This window comes from Mastigoproctus giganteus, chromosome 11 (genome assembly GCF_048544385.1).
Source record: "Mastigoproctus giganteus isolate SK-2022 chromosome 11, ASM4854438v1, whole genome shotgun sequence".
Classification (NCBI taxonomy): Eukaryota; Metazoa; Arthropoda; class Arachnida; order Uropygi; family Thelyphonidae; genus Mastigoproctus; species Mastigoproctus giganteus.
Genome location: NC_143585.1, coordinates 69,526,892 through 69,544,467, shown reverse-complemented (window position 1 = coordinate 69,544,467; position 17,576 = coordinate 69,526,892). Strand labels below are relative to the sequence as shown.

Here is a 17,576-nt window from a genome sequence, read left to right as displayed (position 1 = left end):
ATGATTCCGCCTTCGAGCCGTCTGTGTAGACTGGCACGAAGTCAGAATGTTCAGCTCGGTGTGCTGAAAAAAGCTGCAGGTAGACAGATGACGGAGTGTCCGACTTTCCCCAATTTCTAAGGGACAAGTCACATGCCGGGACATGAGCATGCCAGGGTGGAAGGGGTTGCTTTGATGTTTGCGCAACCTTGTCTACCTTGATATTAAGTTCTTTAAGTAGCTCTTGGACACGAATACCAAAAGGGCGATTGGCAGTCTTACGGGTGTTGTATAAATTTTCCCATCGTGGCTCAAAAACGGATAGCCACGTAGGGTGGTCTGGCAGGGATTTCAGTTTTAGAGCGTAGTTTAGAGACAACTGCTTGCGTCGAAGCAATAACGGCGGTTCGTTTGCTTCGACGTATAAGCTCTGGACTGGAGATGTTCGATATGCTCCAATAGCGGTACGGAGAGCCAGATGATGGACAGGATCCAGCCACCGAAGTACACTGTCTCTGGCCGAATTGTATACCAGGGACCCGTAATCTAGTCTGGATCGTACAAGTGCACGGTAGATGCGTAGTAGGGTGCATCGATCCGCACCCCAAGATGTAGAGGAAAGAGAGCGCAGAATATTCAGCCCTCTTGTGCACTTTGTGCGGAGTTGACGGATGTGATCCAGAAAGGTCAACTTTTTGTCAAATACGAGTCCCAAGAATTTTGTATCCGCTGCTATTGGAATAGCATTTCGTCCGAGCCTTAATTCGGGTTCAGGATGAAGATTACGCTTACGACAAAAGTGTACGCAAACGGTCTTCTCCGGCGAGAACCTGAAACCATTTGTAAGTGCCCAGGAGTTGAGTCGATCAATGGCTTTCTGCAGTTGTCTTTCAATCACCCTCATGTTGCATGACTGGCAAAATATGCTAAAGTCATCAACATAGAGGGCACTGTTTACAGTTTGAGGAAGTTGTTCTGTGATGGAATTTACTTTGATGGCAAAAAGCGTGACACTTAATACTGATCCTTGTGGTACTCCCTCCTCTTGGCTAAAGGAACGAGAGAGTGAGGATCCCACACGAACCTGGAAAGATCGATTGGCTAAAAAGTTTTTAATAAAAATGGGGAGTTGCCCCCTAAGACCGAGGCTATGCAGATCTTTTAAAATGCCAAATCTCCAAGTTGTGTCATACGCTTTCTCCATGTCAAAGAACACCGACACCAAGTGTTCGCGTTTTAGGAAAGCATCCCGGATGGATGTTTCCAGTCTAATAAGATGGTCCAAAGTGGACCGGTTCCTTCGGAAGCCGCACTGGATATTGGAGAGAAGGTCATTTGATTCTAAATACCATATTAAACGAGAATTGACCATTCTCTCCAAAATTTTGCACAGACAGCTAGTCAGAGCAATAGGACGATAATTGGTGGTGATTTTTGGATCCTTTCCTGGCTTAGGAAAGGCAAGAACGATTGCCTGTCGCCAGGAATCCGGAAACTGCCCTTCAATAAAGATTCTGTTATACAGAGAGAGCAGATAATCCATAGATTTTGGTGAAAGATGTTTAACCAATTCATAATGGATGCCATCTGGTCCAACAGCACTTGCTTTGGAAAGGGCGAGGGCTCTTTTCAGTTCCTGAATAGTGAACGGCCCATTGTAGGGATAGATGTTCTTTGACTTAAAATTAAGTGCCTCTTTTTCCAGTTTATGTTTCAGGACCAGAAACTCTGGGGAATACGAGGATGTTGCAGAGATGTTAGAGAATGTTTCCCCAAGAGCATTGGCTATTGCAGTTGGATCTGCAATAGCGCATCCATTGTAATCTAGGATTGAAGAAGGGTGGGATGTATATTTTCCCTTCATTTTCCGGATTTTATCCCAGACTACCTTAGAATTGGTAGCCTGGTTAACAGATGATGTAAAACGGATCCATGATTCCTTTTGACTCTGACGGCGAATGTAGCGTGCTTTGGCTCGTGCACGCTTGAAAGCTATTAGATTAGCAGTGGTAGGATATCGACGGAATATCCCCCACGCTTTGTTTTGAGCCTTTTTTGCTGCTGTGCATTGTGAATTCCACCAAGGTTTGGGAAATGGTGGAAACCGGCCAGATGTTTTTGGAACAGTATTCGCAGCTGCTTGGACAATGATTTCTGTGATGTACGTTACTGCATCATTGATAGGCTCCTGACTGACTGTACTGAGTTCAAAATTTGCCTGATGTTGGAAGGCATTCCAGTCAGCCTGATCAAACTTCCACCGTGGTAACCTAAAAGGAAGACATGGTCTCCCACTGTGTAACAAGGTTATCACAGGGAAGTGATCACTTCCGTATGGATTCTCCTCCACTTCCCAAGTGAGTGAAGGGAGCAGAGAAGGGGAGCAGATAGAGAGATCAATGGCAGAAAAAGTACGGGTAGGCATATGGAAGAAGGTGTTTGTTCCAGTATTGAGAAGGGAAAGGGCATTGTCATTGAGCATACGCTCTATGACCCGTCCCCTTTCATTGATGTTAGCACTACCCCACAGGGAGTTATGTCCATTCATATCCCCAAGAAGTAAGAAAGGGGGAGGCAACTGCTTTAGAAGATCATCAAGGGCTTCCTGGGAGATGTCAGTCCCAGGTGGCAAATAAATAGAGCAGACCGTTAATAAAAATCCCACTGTAAGGCGAATTGCAACAGCCTCTATGCTGGTTGTAATTAGCAAGGGCTGAACTGGGGTCTGATTACTCACAAGGATAGCCACTCCTCCATGAGCAGGACCATCCGCAATTCTATCCTTACGAAAGATTGTGATGTTATGCATGGTGGGATCATCATTCGCCTTTAGATAAGTCTCCTGCAAGCAAAAGCAAACTGGCTCGTGCTTTTGCAGGAGGGCCTTGATGTCATCAGTATTTCGCCGGAATCCACGACAATTCCATTGTAGGAATTTAGCCATTATTTTGGCTTGGTGGGTCCATCAGGCGGCTTCCGAGGTGCTGAGGGCTTACTTTTATCAGCCTTGGCTTTATCTTTTTTGGGGAAGAAAGGACGATGTCCCGTGTCCATTTCTTCCTCCGCAAAGAGTTCCAAGACTGATTCATCCTGTACCTCCTTGTTCTCTACATCCATTCTTTCTGGTGTCACGGATGACTCTTCTAAAGTTTTTGGCTTTTCTTTACCACTTGGTTTAGGTAGTGGTGGAGCACTAGGAGGTACGGATATAGGAGTGGCAGCTGATTGTGTTTTTGTGGTGGGCTTTTGTGAACTCAATAAATAGCGTGCAATCGGGGTGAATGACTCTTTTGGTGGTATAGTCATCTCAGTTTGTGTACCGATAGTGCACTTAGCAGAAACCTTCTGGGCATATGAAGGTTTCCCGCTATTTATTGGTTGTATGCGTTTTCTAGCCTCTGGGTAGGAGATGTTTAGCTCCGTTTTTAATTTCTGTATCTCCTTTTCGTCCTTCCACCGCTGGCATGCTCGAGAGTATGCAGGGTGCTCTCCTTGGCAGTTAATACAATTAGGCTTAGGAGCTAGACATTCCTTGCTCTCGTGGTCTTTAACACCACATCGAGCACAGGCAGGATTACCACGACAGGATGTTTGTGAGTGGCCGTACTTTTGACATTTAAAACACCTCAGTGGGTTGGGAACGTAAATCCTCACTGGGCAGTTTAAGTACCCTGCCTTGATGGAACTTGGAGGCCGTGGGGTGTTGAATGTTAGGATGAGAACTCGGGTAGGGACAAGATTCCCATCCTTACGCATGGATATCCGCTTTACAGCTGTCACTCCTTGTTCTTTTAATTCAGAGCAGATCTCTTCTTCAGAAACGTGAAGAAGATCCCACTCTGATATCACACCTCTTGAAGAGTTCAAAGTTTTGTGAGGGGTTACGATGATGGGTATTCCCCCTATAAATATGGCTTTCAAAAATTTTTCAGCTTGATTTATATTTGCTGCTTCAATTAGAATATCTCCAGAACGCAGCCGTTTAACGGATTTGGGTGAGCCTGCCATCCCTTCTAATCCTTTCTGGATAAAGAAAGGTGACATTTTCCCAAGTGACTGCTCTCCGGTGGAATGGAGAATGAGGAAAAGAGGTGTCACAGATGTTGTTTTCTCCTCAGTTCTGGCTCTTTTAGCTGAATTGCTTTCACTCTCATCTGACGATCGATTAGGTAGGGGCCTTGTTGGGGCCCCAGAAGAAGAATTTAAATTACTCATATGAGTAAAAAGAAAATGTCTGATGCCTAAGTACCTCACCCACCACGGAGCCCTACGAGGGGACGCCCACTCGTGAACTAGCAGGTACTGCGTACACGAATGGGACGCCGAGTTCGCTTAGAGCACCATACCCACGTTACCAATAAGTCTTTATCCCGTCCCAGGACCAAAGGGAGGGAGACTTATTGGAACGCAGTTGACCCTAGCAGTATAGAACCACCCGCCGATTGATCCCAGTCGAGCCGGTCCGGGACCACCCGTCTCGTCGAAGCAGGGGCCAAAGTGGTGTATTAAGGCTGGGCCCCTCAACCACCAGGATCCCCATTTCCGCTTCCACGGGTCGCGGCGCACGGCTGCACACGCCGGATTCCAAAGATGTAACCCTGGAACCAAGGTATGGGCGTTAGATCCCAGTGATGCTAATCTGGAAACCCAGCAGCATCACTGGGAGGTCCCCTCACCACGTACAGGTGCCCACGTCGAGGGGTTCTAGTCAGTGCAGGGTCCGACGGGAGGAAGTAATTCTTGCTCGGCTACGCATAGGACATTCTCACCTGACGCATTCGTATTTGCTGAGGGCTGATGATTGTCCTGTGTGTAGACATTGTAAAGCAATTTTAAGTATCCGTCATATTTTAGTCGAATGTACATATTTTAATAATGAACGCCGTTCATGTTTTAACCATCTGTCTGAGCCTTATACACTCAGGCAGATTTTATCGGACGATGACAATGTGTCAGATGTATTCAGGTTTTTAGAACTGATTAATCTACATAGTTTTATTTAGACTGCCCTCATGTTTAGCATATTGTAAATGGTCTATGCCATATTTTTGTGTATAATATATTAACTAGATATGCTATTTTATATTTTATTACCCTAGACTTGGCGCATGATAGCCTTAGTTGCTGATGCGCCATTAAACGTCCAATAACCAACCAACCAACCTAATAATTTGACACAGCAGTTTTCACAAGACTGAGTTAAGTGGTAAACCTGTATTGCCCTAAAGCATGTTCTATAGTATATTATTATTCCTCCGCCCCTTCTCAGCTCTCTCAATATATAGACCTTATCATAACCTTGTATGTTATAATTGGAAATTTCCTCACTTTTTATGTTAACCTCCGTTAAAACTATACAAGAGATAAATTCTTTCATTGGATTTATATATTGCAAGAAGTTAAACCAATTTTTTATTAGTGACCTGATATTTAGAGCTACCATAAAGAATTGTTTTTTATCAATTATAAGAGCTTGAATATTTTGATTATTTATAAAATGTAAAGGTGAATTGTAAATCTGTGATTCCTCAAAAAGCATACCTGATGTCTTATTTTTACCTTAAATCTAGATTTCTGAAAATTTCAATTATTCACAATAAAAGAGTCTATTTTATAAACTGCAAATCCTTTGAACTCTGAATTCTAATGGCTCTTGAAGATTCATTCTTCTTCACATAAATTTTGCCATGTTTTAGCCATAAAAATTTGTAACTGTGAGTTCTTGTTAGTTGTTTTGTTTCCCAAAACAATTGCTTGAGGTGGGCTGTTAAGTGGTCATTTATGTAGATTGGGCTATTGCTATTGTTCTGATATATGTCCTTTGCTGTTAGTCGGATCTCCTTTGCCTTTCTCATCCATTTTTCCTTTGCCACATGGTTTGAAAACTTCACAATTAGTGTTGGCTTGTCTTTTGTTTTCTTCCTGTTTGGTATGTAATAGTGTTCTATTTCTTTGTTCCCCTCGACGTGGGCACCTGTACGTGGTGAGGGGACCTCCCAGTGATGCTGCTGGTTTTCCAGATTAGCATCACTGGGATCCAACGCCCATACCTTGGTTCCAGGGTTACATCATTGGAATCCGGCGTGTGCAGCCGTGCGCCGCGACCCGTGGAAGCGGAAAGGGGGATCCTGGTGGTTGAGGGGCCCAGCCTTAATACACCACTTTGGCCCCTGCTTCGACGAGACGGGTGGTCCCGGACCGGCTCGACTGGGATCAATCGGCGGGTGGTATTATACTGCTAGGGTCAACTGCGTTCCAATAAGTCTCCCTCCCTATGGTCCTGGGACGGGATAAAGACTTATTGGTAACGTGGGTATGGTGTTCTAAGCGAACTCGGCGTCCCATTCGTGTACGCAGTACCTGCTAGTTCACGAGTGGGCGCCCCCTCGTAGGGCTCCGTGGTGGGTGAGGTACTTAGGCATCAGACATTTTTCTTTACTCTCATGAGTAATTCAAATCCCCTTTCTTCTGGGGCCCCAACAAGGCCCCTACCTAATCGAGATGATGACGCAGATAACACCTCTGCAAAACGAGCCAGGACTGAGGATAAATCACCACCATTAGTGACACCGCTTTTCCTCATTCTCCATTCCACCGGAGAGCAGTCCATTGGAAAGATGTCACCCTTCTTCATCCAGAAAGGATTAGAAGGGTTGGCAGGTTCACCAAAATCTGTAAAAAGACTGCGTTCTGGCGACCTTTTGGTCGAAGCTTCTACCACCAAGCAAGCGGAAAAAATCATAAAGGCTACATCCATAGGGGGAATACCTATCATCGTAACCCCTCACAAAACTCTAAATTCTTCACGTGGTGTCATATCAGAGTGGGACCTTCTTCATGTTTCTGAAGAAGAGATCTGCTCTGAATTGAAAGACCAAGGAGTGACAGCTGTAAAGAGAATATCGATACGGAAGGATGGGAATCTCGTCCCTACCCGAGTTCTCATCCTCACGTTTAACACCCCACGGCCTCCAAATTCCATCAAGGCAGGTTATCTAAACTGCCCAGTGAGGATTTATATCCCAAACCCACTGCGGTGTTTTAGATGCCAAAAATACGGCCACTCACAAACATCTTGTCGTGGTAACCCTGCCTGTGCTCGATGTGGTGTTAAAGACCACGAGAGCAAGGAATGTACAGCTCCAAAACCCGCCTGTGTTAACTGCCAAGGTGAGCACCCCGCCTATTCAAGAGCATGCCAGCGGTGGAAAGACGAAAAAGAAATCCAAAAACTAAAAACAGAGCTGAATATTTCCTACCCAGAGGCCAGAAAACGTATCCAACCAGTAAATAGCGGGAAACCTTCATATGCCCAGAAGGTTTCTGCTAAGAGCACTATCGGGACACAAACTGAGATGACTATACCACCAAGAGAGTCATTCACCCCGATTGCACGCTATTTATTGAGTTCTCAAAAGCCCACCAAAAAAACACAGTCAGTTGCCACTCCTATATCCGTACCTCCTAGTGCTCCACCACTACCAAAACCAAGTGGTAAAGAGCCTGAAGTAACAACAGAAAGAATGGATGTAGAGAACAAGGAGGTACAGGATGAATCAGTCTTGGAACTCTTTGCGGAGGAAGAAATGGACACGGGACATCGTCCATTCTTCCCCAAAAAAGACAAAGCCAAGACTGATAAAAGTAAGCCCTCAGCACCTCGGAAGCCGCCTGATGGACCCACCAAGCCAAAATAATGGCTAAATTCCTACAATGGAATTGTCGTGGATTCCGGCGAAATACTGATGACATCAAGGCCCTCCTGCAAAAGCACGAGCCAGTTTGCTTTTGCTTGCAGGAGACTTATCTAAAGGCAAATGATGATCCCACCCTGCATAACATCACAATCTTTCGTAAGGATAGAATTGCGGATGGTCCTGCTCATGGAGGAGTGGCTATCCTTGTGGGTAATCAGACCCCAGTTCAGCCCTTGCTAATTACAACCAGCATAGAGGCTGTTGCAATTCGCCTTACAGTGGGATTTTTAATAACGGTCTGCTCGATTTATTTGCCACCTGGGACTGACATCTCCCAGGAAGACCTTGATGATCTTGTAACGCAGTTGCCTCCCCCTTTCTTACTTCTCGGGGATTTTAACGGACATAACACCCTGTGGGGTAGTGCTAACATCAACGGAAGGGGACGAGTCATAGAGCGTATGCTCAATGACAATGACCTTTCCCTTCTAAATACTGGAACAAACACCTTCTTCCATATGCCTACCCGTACTTTTTCTGCCATTGATCTCTCTATCTGCTCCCCTTCTCTACTCCCTTCACTCACCTGGGAAGTGGAGGAGAATCCATACGGAAGTGATCACTTCCCTGTGATAACCTTGTTACACAGTGGGAGACCGTGTCTTCCTTTTAGGTTACCACGGTGGAAGTTTGATCAGGCTGACTGGAATGCCTTCCAACATCAGGCAAATTTTGACCTCAGTACAGTCAGTCAGGAGCCTATCAATGACGCAGTAACGTACATCACAGAAATCATTGTCCACGCAGCTGCTAATGCTGTCCCAAAAACATCAGCCCGGTTTCCACCATTTCCCAAACCTTGGTGGAATTCACAATGCACAGCAGCAAAAAAGGCTCAAAACAAAGCGTGGGGGATATTTCGCCGATATCCTACCACGAACAACCTTATAGCCTTCAAACGTGCACGAGCCAAAGCACGCTACATCCGTCGTCAGAGCCAAAAGGAATCGTGGATCCGTTTTACATCATCTATTAACCAGTCTACCAACTCTAAGGTAGTCTGGGATAAAATCCGGAAAATGAAGGGAAAATATACATCCCACCCTTCTTCAATCTTAGATTATAATGGATGCGCTGTTGCAGATCCAACTGCAATAGCCAATGCTCTTGGGGAAACATTCTCTAACATCTCCGCAACATCCTCGTACTCCCCAGAGTTCCTGGTCCTGAAACATAAACTGGAAAGAGAAGCACTTAATTTTAAGTCCAAGGGCCTCTATCCCTACAACGGGGATTTTACTATTCAGGAACTGAAAAGAGCCCTCGCTCTTTCCAAAGCAAGTGCTGTTGGACCAGATGGCATCCATTATGACATGATTAAACATCTTTCACCAAAATCTATGGATTGTCTGCTCCTTCTGTATAACAGAATCTTTACTGAAGGGCAGTTTCCGGATTCCTGGAGAAAGGCAATCGTTCTTGCCTTCCCTAAGCCAGGAAAGGATCCAAAAGTCACCACCAACTATCGTCCTATTGCTCTGACTAGCTGTCTGTGCAAAATCCTGGAGAGAATGGTTAATTCTCGTTTAATATGGTACTTAGAATCAAATGACCTTCTCTCCAACATACAGTGCGGCTTCCGAAGGAACCGGTCCACTTTGGACCATCTTATTAGATTGGAAGCATCCATCCGGGATGCTTTCCTAAAACGTGAACACTTGGTGTCGGTGTTCTTTGACATGGAGAAAGCGTATGACACAACTTGGAGATTTGGCATCTTAAAAGATCTGCATAGCCTTGGCCTTAGGGGGCAACTCCCCATTTTTATTAAAAACTTTTTAGCCAATCGATCTTTCCAAGTTCGTGTGGGATCCTCACTCTCTCGTTCCTTCAGCCAAGAGGAGGGAGTACCACAAGGATCAGTATTAAGTGTCACGCTTTTTGCCATCAAAGTGAATTCCATCACAGAACAACTTCCTCCAACTGTAAACTGTGCCCTCTATGTTGATGACTTTAGCATATTTTGTCAGTCATGCAACATGAGGGTTATTGAAAGACAACTGCAGAAAGCTATTGATCGCCTCAACTCCTGGGCTCTTGCTAATGGCTTCAGGTTCTCGCCGGAGAAGACCGTTTGCGTACACTTTTGTCGTAAGCGTAATCTTCATCCTGAGCCTGAATTAAAGCTCGGACAAAATGTAATTCCAATAGCAGCGGACACAAAATTCTTGGGACTCGTATTCGATAAAAAGCTGACCTTTCTGGATCACATCCGTCAACTCCGCACAAAGTGCACAAGAGGGCTAAATATTCTGCGCTCTCTTTCCTCAACATCTTGGGGTGCGGATCGATGCACCCTACTACGCATCTATCGTGCACTTGTACGATCCAGACTGGATTACGGGTCCCTGGTATACAATTCGGCCAGAGACAGTGTACTTCGTTGGCTCGATCCTGTCCATCATCTGGCTCTCCGTACCGCTATTGGAGCATATCGCACATCTCCTGTCCAGAGCTTATACGTCGAAGCAAACGAACCGCCATTATTGCTTCGACGTAAGCAGTTGTCTCTAAACTACGCTCTAAAACTGAAATCCCTGCCAGACCACCCTACGTGGCTAACCGTTTTTGAGCCACGATGGGAAAATTTGTACAACACCCGTAAGACTGCCAATCGTCCTTTTGGTATTCGTGTCCAAGAGCTACTCAAAGAACTTAATATAAAGGTAGACAGAGTTGCCCAAACACCAAAGCAACCCCTTCCACCCTGGCATGCTCATGTCCCGGCATGTGACTTGTCCCTTCGAAATTGGGGAAAGTCGGACACTCCATCGTCTGTCTACCTGCAGCTTTTTTCAGCACACCGAGCTGAACATTCTGACTTCGCGCCAGTCTACACAGACGGGTCGAAGTCAGAATCATATGTGGGATCTGCTGCTGTCTTTACAGACAGCACTACATCGGAGCAGATTCCCTCTGAATGCAGCATATTTACTGCAGAGCTGCACGCTATAGAGTTAGCCTTGGATCACATTAGTGAATGCCAATACCAACGGTTCATTTTGTATACCGACGCTCTCAGCGTGTTACAGGCTTTAATATCTGTGAGATATAATTCTCATCCAGTTCTGTCTAGCATTCAGCAGAAGATTCACGTTCTCCATGAACGTGAATATGATATCCGCTTCTGCTGGATTCCTAGCCACATTGGGATTAGGGGAAATGATTTGGCTGACGCCGCAGCCAAATCAGCAATTCCCAATAATGACCACTGCCTGTTAGTCCCCTATACAGACTACAGGCAAATAATACATCAAAAGATACATTCCCAATGGCAGGATTCGTGGAATAGACAGACTGCGAATAAGTTATATCATATAAAACCTGTAATTGAACCGTGGCAGTCTAGTCTGCGCAGGAATCGTAAGGAGGAAGTTGTTCTTGCCCGGACCCGCATAGGACACAGTCATTTAACTCATTCGTTTTTGCTGAGGGCTGATGACCCTCCTATGTGTGTGTCCTGTGGCACAATCCTAACGATTAGACACCTTTTAATTGACTGTCCAGATTTTAGCAGCACCCGTTTTACCGCTTTTAGTCATCTGACTGAGCCTTATACACTCAGTCAGAATTTATCCGACAATGACAACGTGTCTGCTGTTTTTAGCTATTTTAAATCAATAAAAGTTTTTAATTGTATTTAAAATTTGTTATTGTTATCTCTTTATTGATTTAATTTTTATATATTTGTTATTATTTATCTGGACATGGTGACCTAACTAATTAGGTCACCGAGAATTTAAACTTTTAAATATTGCATAGTCTTGGCGCATTATGGCCACAGCTGCCAATGCGCCAATAAAAAACCAAAAACAAACAAACAAACAAACATTTCTTTGTTGTTCTGTAGTTTCAATGCAATTCCTAGCTGCTGTATAACAAGCTCTAGATCTTGGCCTGTTAATCCAGTTAATCCTACAATTTCTACGTTATTCGCTAACAACTGCTGCTCTATCGAGTCTATCCTTATGTTAAGCAAGTTCGAATTTTCCTCATTTTGGTTGAATGAGGCTTCCAGCTCCGCAATTCTTTTACCGATTGCTGTGTTGGCGTCCTGTAGTTTGCTTATGCTTTTTTGTATTCTGTCAAAGGAATCTGAGACAAATGAGATCGATTTCTTTATATCTTCTACTTCTGTCTATAATAATAATACTAATAATAGCGTAGCGGGATTAGATTGGTTATATATGACGTCATATGTTTCCGATAAATGAGAGGGATTATCTGTAATCATCAATAATCTGAATTTCATTATTTATTTATATATTATTTTTTTAATTAATGAGTCATGGGCGATACCAAAGTTAATGAACACCTGTTGAGAATGGACGCTATGGAATATGGTTTTATCATAAATACCGAATCAAGTGTTTATGATATTTCTAATATATTAAAAAAGAGTCATATTGCAAATAATCTTTCAGTTATAGCGACTGTTGCAAATCGGTTGTTTACAAGTCGAATAAATTGAATTTTTATGATACTTTCCCATTTTATGGAAGAAATGATAATGAAATCATTGATTTCATTATATTTCAGCAGTTTATATTTACTATGTTTATAATATTTAACGCACTCAATGTTTTGTACAAAACTTTGCATTTAAGCATGTTTGGCACAGTGCCAAAATCAAAACCTTTTAAAAATACAGTATTCAAATTTTCAGTGGTGTTAAACACGTACTTCGAAATTTGGATATTAGGCGGGATGTGGCTCCATCTATTGGCTAGGATATGAATCAATGCAAGAGAAGGATTATCTTTGCGATTTTTTTTTTTTTTTTTTTGTATTTTTTATAATAGATTAAACTGAAAATTCAATAAAGCGTTCCTTAAAATTTAAGATAGAATAAAATATTCTATGGAATATGGTTTTATCATAAATACCGAATCAAGTGTACATTCTCAAATACATTCTCAAATATCTTTCGATAAAGTAAATGCTAAAAAAAATTAAAGATATGTAAATGCAAAGGTTAAAAATAAGGTTCCAGTTTACCATTCAGTGGTTAGTTTATGTAGTCAATAAATTCAGTTCCTGGTGACATGGTTCTTCTATTTATAACTTTCGTTTATTGGTTTTTCTATTTATTTATTTCATTTATAGCGCTTCGTTCAATTTTTCTGTGAAATGACTCAATCAATAATATTAGTATTGTGCGAAGAAGCGAACTTTTTCTACAACAGCCAAAACTAAATATAAAATAAATAAATAAATAATATTCATGCCATTCCCACATAGTAATCATCCAATCTAGCTTTAAACGTAGCTAGATTCACTGCCACAACCCCGTTGGAAAGCAGTTTATTATTCCAAGTTGCCGACCGGGCTAGCCGGGTGGGTAAAGTGCCCGCCTGGTAACCCAAAGGTCGCGGGTTCGAATCCCGCCTCGGGCTTGGATTAGAGTAAAATGCAAAAACTTTGGGAGGTGCATTATGGCCACAGAAGCCGATGCGTCAACAACTAAGAAAAAAAAATTCCAATGTTCGACCATCTTCTGTTTGCAGGCGAACTTTGTGAGATTCATTCTTCTGTTATTCCTTGAAATTATATATTTGTGTCTCTCTCTAGTTCGTGTCTCATTCATGAGGGAGACCAGACCGTCTTCATTCATTTTACTCGACTCCCCTCCCCTCAGCGCTTATACATATCAGTCATGTCTCCCCATAGATATCTGGTTGTCAAATTCTACATTCCACACCTTCTAAGCCGCTTCTCACATGCTTTGCACTCGTCACCAATCTGATCTCTCTTCTCTGAAACCTCTTCAGAAGCTCTATGTCTTTTTTAGATGCAGCCTCCAGACCTGAATACAATAATACAATATCCCAAATGCGGCCCAACCATCGCCTAGTGAAGGAGGATAATAACGTCTTTCTCTTTAATATCAAAGATATTACAAATGATAGACAGGATATCACGTGCCTTTCTAGCCGCTTGTTTGCATTGCTTAGAACGTATCGGATTGAATCATAACACTTGAGTCTTTTTCTCCTTGAAACACTTTTAGCTCATCCTTCTGTAGCTTATAGGTGACTCCAGGGTTTTCCCTTACCTATGCATAACCCTAAATAGGGTAATGTTCTTGCTTCTCTCTATTTTGTAAACTTTTCTGACCGTGTGGTCGCTGTAGAGGGTAAACAGAATATTTATTTATTTTTTAAGCTTCAGTTGCATTTTTTTATTTTTTTTGGATCATATGTGCGAAGTTCTTCGATCATATGGATGGAAGTTTTTCTGATGCAACAGTGCCTGGCTCGGATTGTTAACCACCCTTCCTAACTTCAAAGAGTACCCAACAGTAATCCTTGAAGAACTCCACTTGTTATGCTGGCCTATCCTGAAGACTGACCATTTATGACAGCCCTCAGTCTCCTGTCTTTTAGCAAATCTCCAATCCAGCGTATGATCTTACTAGTAACACCAACTTCTTCCAATTTATATAGCAGCCAGCATAAAACTGCTTAATGCTAAAATCATTGTTCTTCATCAGATTGGTTCGGCATGACCTTAATGAACCCATGCTAGGGTCTATTCAAGACGCCATTCTTGTCGATTTGGTTCTGAATAGCATTCTTAACCATTAGACAACACTAATCTTTGAAGAACTCAAGGATTAATGTCTAATGGTTAAGAATGTGGTTTGCTAAAAGACAAGAGACAGCCCTCTGTCTCCTGTCTTTTAGCAAACTACAGAAGTCAAACTCACTGGCCTATAGTTACGTACCTCCGTACCTCCTCTTTGGACTGGGAGACTGGCCTATAGTTACCAACCACCACCTTTATGGACTGGGAGACAGCACTTCTCCAGTACAAGGAGAAGTGTTAATCTTCTCCTGGGGAAAGGAATGCCATCTTCACATCGAACCTTGCTCTCCTTTAATCTCAATAGCTTTTCTAACAAGAGTTTGTCTGAGATCATTATGTCTGGTTTTCGAGCTTGCTTTCGAAGAGAAATATCTGTTCAACTCATCTGCCATTTCTGCAGGGTCTTCTGTCAACCTTCCACTGCAACCAATTAAGGGACCTCTTGAATTAACTCTCTTCTTTGTTATATTCACACATGACAAGAATAATTCCGTAATACGTCATTAGTTTTTTTTTACATATTTTCTTTTAATGTTCATAGAAATCAAAATAGCGTGACTGTCTGTAACTGTCCTTGCTTCTTTTGCTCACTCAAACTCTTAAACTCACCCGTCATCCAATTTAGCATGTTGTATTTATTGAATTTGACCTCTGTATGAATAGGTTTGTAGCTTCGAGGATAAATCTCTTGAACATTTCCTAAAGCGTGTGTGTATCCAATTCCATACAGTAGTTTTTTCAGTTACTCGAGCCCAAGAAATATCTCGTTCTATTATAGACCCCTCTCTTGAAATTGAATCTCTTGCCTTTACCTTTGATTACATTCTTGGAGATACTATCCGTTTTATGGAATTGTGGTCACTGCTGTTAGTTCCTTTAAACTACGGCTTCAAAAGTTACCACTGAGGTCATAGTTTAATGGAAAACAATGTAGTTGATAATTTGCAGAAAAGCATCAATGATTCAATTTCGTGTTTAAAAATTAATTCATTCAATTTTAGTTATTATCATAAACTAGATTCTGGTTGAAACCTTTCGAATGATATCGATTTATCTTTGTAGATGCAAAATTCGAGTATGAAAATACCCCCAGGGGCTCACATCTGGTGAGTATGGACTTGGCACACCCAGGGTCCTGAGCTGGATATCATCATGGTATGGCGCCCCTTGAACAAACGTTCAAGGGGCGCCTAAAAACCTGAAACTTTTATACATATATGATGAATTTTATTTTAAAGGGGGACGCCATATTCTCTAGGAACTCCCCTGAACGTGGTTTGGTTTGATATCTATTTGATACTTGTTTATTGATCGTTTCTTTATTTCGTATTTTTGTTATTTCTAAGCAACGTTCCAGTTAAATTACAACTGTACCGAAATTGTACACCTTGGAGGTAATTATGAATATAAACTAGAATTTGTTTTTGTTATGTAATGATAATAACATTTATTAGTTTCAAATGCATGTTCCAGGAAACTTCTTCAAGCCAGTAACAGGTATTACAAAGAGGCACGTTTTTTGTGGATCGGAAGTGACAGTTGGGGTGCTAAAAGATATATAATCAAAAATTTTGAAGCTGCTGCAGAAGGTGCCATTACGTTGTTGCCCCCAAGTCGAACCATAAAAGGTAACCAGCATTTTATGACTATACAAGGTTGATTAGGATTAAATAGGTTCGTTATTTCCGGTATCAAATAAATAATTTTTATAGTTGATACCGGAAATGAAGATTACAGCTGGGATATTAAATGGTTTCCTTACAATTGCTTAGAAATTAAAAATAAATTATTATTTTGAATATATGGATATTTTTAAACTTTATCATTGCTCTTAGAATTTAAAAATTCTCACTGAAAACGTGTTTATTTTCCAAACTTTATAATTTCACAGGATATTTCAGTTTAGAATTGAAAATTCAAATTAAAAAAAAAAGTGTAAACTTTCATTCTATAGAAACTGCGTAAAATGCTTCTCAGAAAAATTTAAAAAGAATAATTATAATATACTTTAGGATGTCACCTTTGACAATGTCACACATCTATCTTTGGCTCTCTGTACAAACCACACGTGCGAACATGTCCGGTTCCCATGAACAGTACTTCTGAAGATTATGGTGGGTGCTGAAGTAACTGAAATCCTGCAGTCATCGCAATCTGAAAGATGATGATGATGATGTAGTTGCATTTTAGGAACGTCAGCAACTAAGGTCATATTGTTCAGTGTTTATTATTGGTAAACTGCGTGTGTTCTGAGGTCGATTTTCTGTTTGCTGGACAACAAACCGGAGTTTCTTGGAAGAAAAAATCAAGCTACCCTCGCCTGAGCCCGACTAACTCAACCATGTTGTGAAAAGGGTCTATAAAATTTCCTCTCATCATCGACTGGACTCGAACTCAGGCCTTTTCCACTCGGTGTGGTTGGACTGCGATTCTACCAACTGTGCTACCAACAAGGGCCAATCAGAACGGTATGTATGATGGGTGCATTGTCGATGAAGGAGCAAAACACCTTTTCGCTGTGTTCAACACCGCTTTTTCTTGATGGATTCACGAAGTTGCCTTATGAGGTTGCCGTAGTATGAGGTTGTCGTTTTTCAGGTATTCAGGTTTACCAGGTTTTCAATCACGATGATGCCTTCTGCATCCAAAAAAACTGATGCCATCATCTTTCCAACTGAGAGCAACACAGAACTTCTTGAGAGGCAGAGGACATGGATGCTTCCACATTAGGCTTTGATTTTTAGTCTCTGAGTCGAAGTGACGAACCAATGTTTCATCCATTGTAACAATTCAGGACCAGAAATTTCATGAATCCTCAAGAAGCATGTTCAAGTTGGTGATGCACATTCGTTTGAGGCATGCCTCTTGCTCATCTGTCAACATTCATGGGACCCATCGAGCACGAATCTTTTTTCGTCTTCAAAGGATTCGTCAGGATGGAATCGACACTGCCGACTGAAATGCGTACAGACTCAGCTATACACCTAACAGTCATTTGCCTGTCTTGTATTACTGGACCTTGCACGTGGTTATTGTTTTCCTCAGTGGTGAATATGGAGGGTCGTTCTCAACGTTCTGCATCACCGTACGATTCCCTCCCACAACGAAATTATCTATGCCATTTCACGACTGTGGAATATGCAGGAGGATTATCTCCCGATGTCTTCACCATATTAGCATGGACGTCCTGACGTTCCTCTCAAAGATAAATATTTAACAGTACCCACAGTTCTCTTTTCTCCATTTCGAAAA

The 17,576-nt window shown here is 42.1% G+C and overlaps 1 protein-coding gene across 1 annotated transcript in view; it reads left to right on the top strand.

Annotated features, from left to right (window-relative positions):
* The window catches only part of LOC150078096 (metabotropic glutamate receptor 4-like), a 65,508-nt gene that overhangs the window by 34,829 nt on the left and 13,103 nt on the right, over nt 1–17,576 (top strand). The window contains exon 4 of the mRNA XM_090384464.1: nt 15,798–15,952. Coding sequence (XP_090240590.1) covers nt 15,798–15,952 — 155 coding nt within the window. The remainder of the gene's footprint in view (nt 1–15,797; nt 15,953–17,576) is intronic.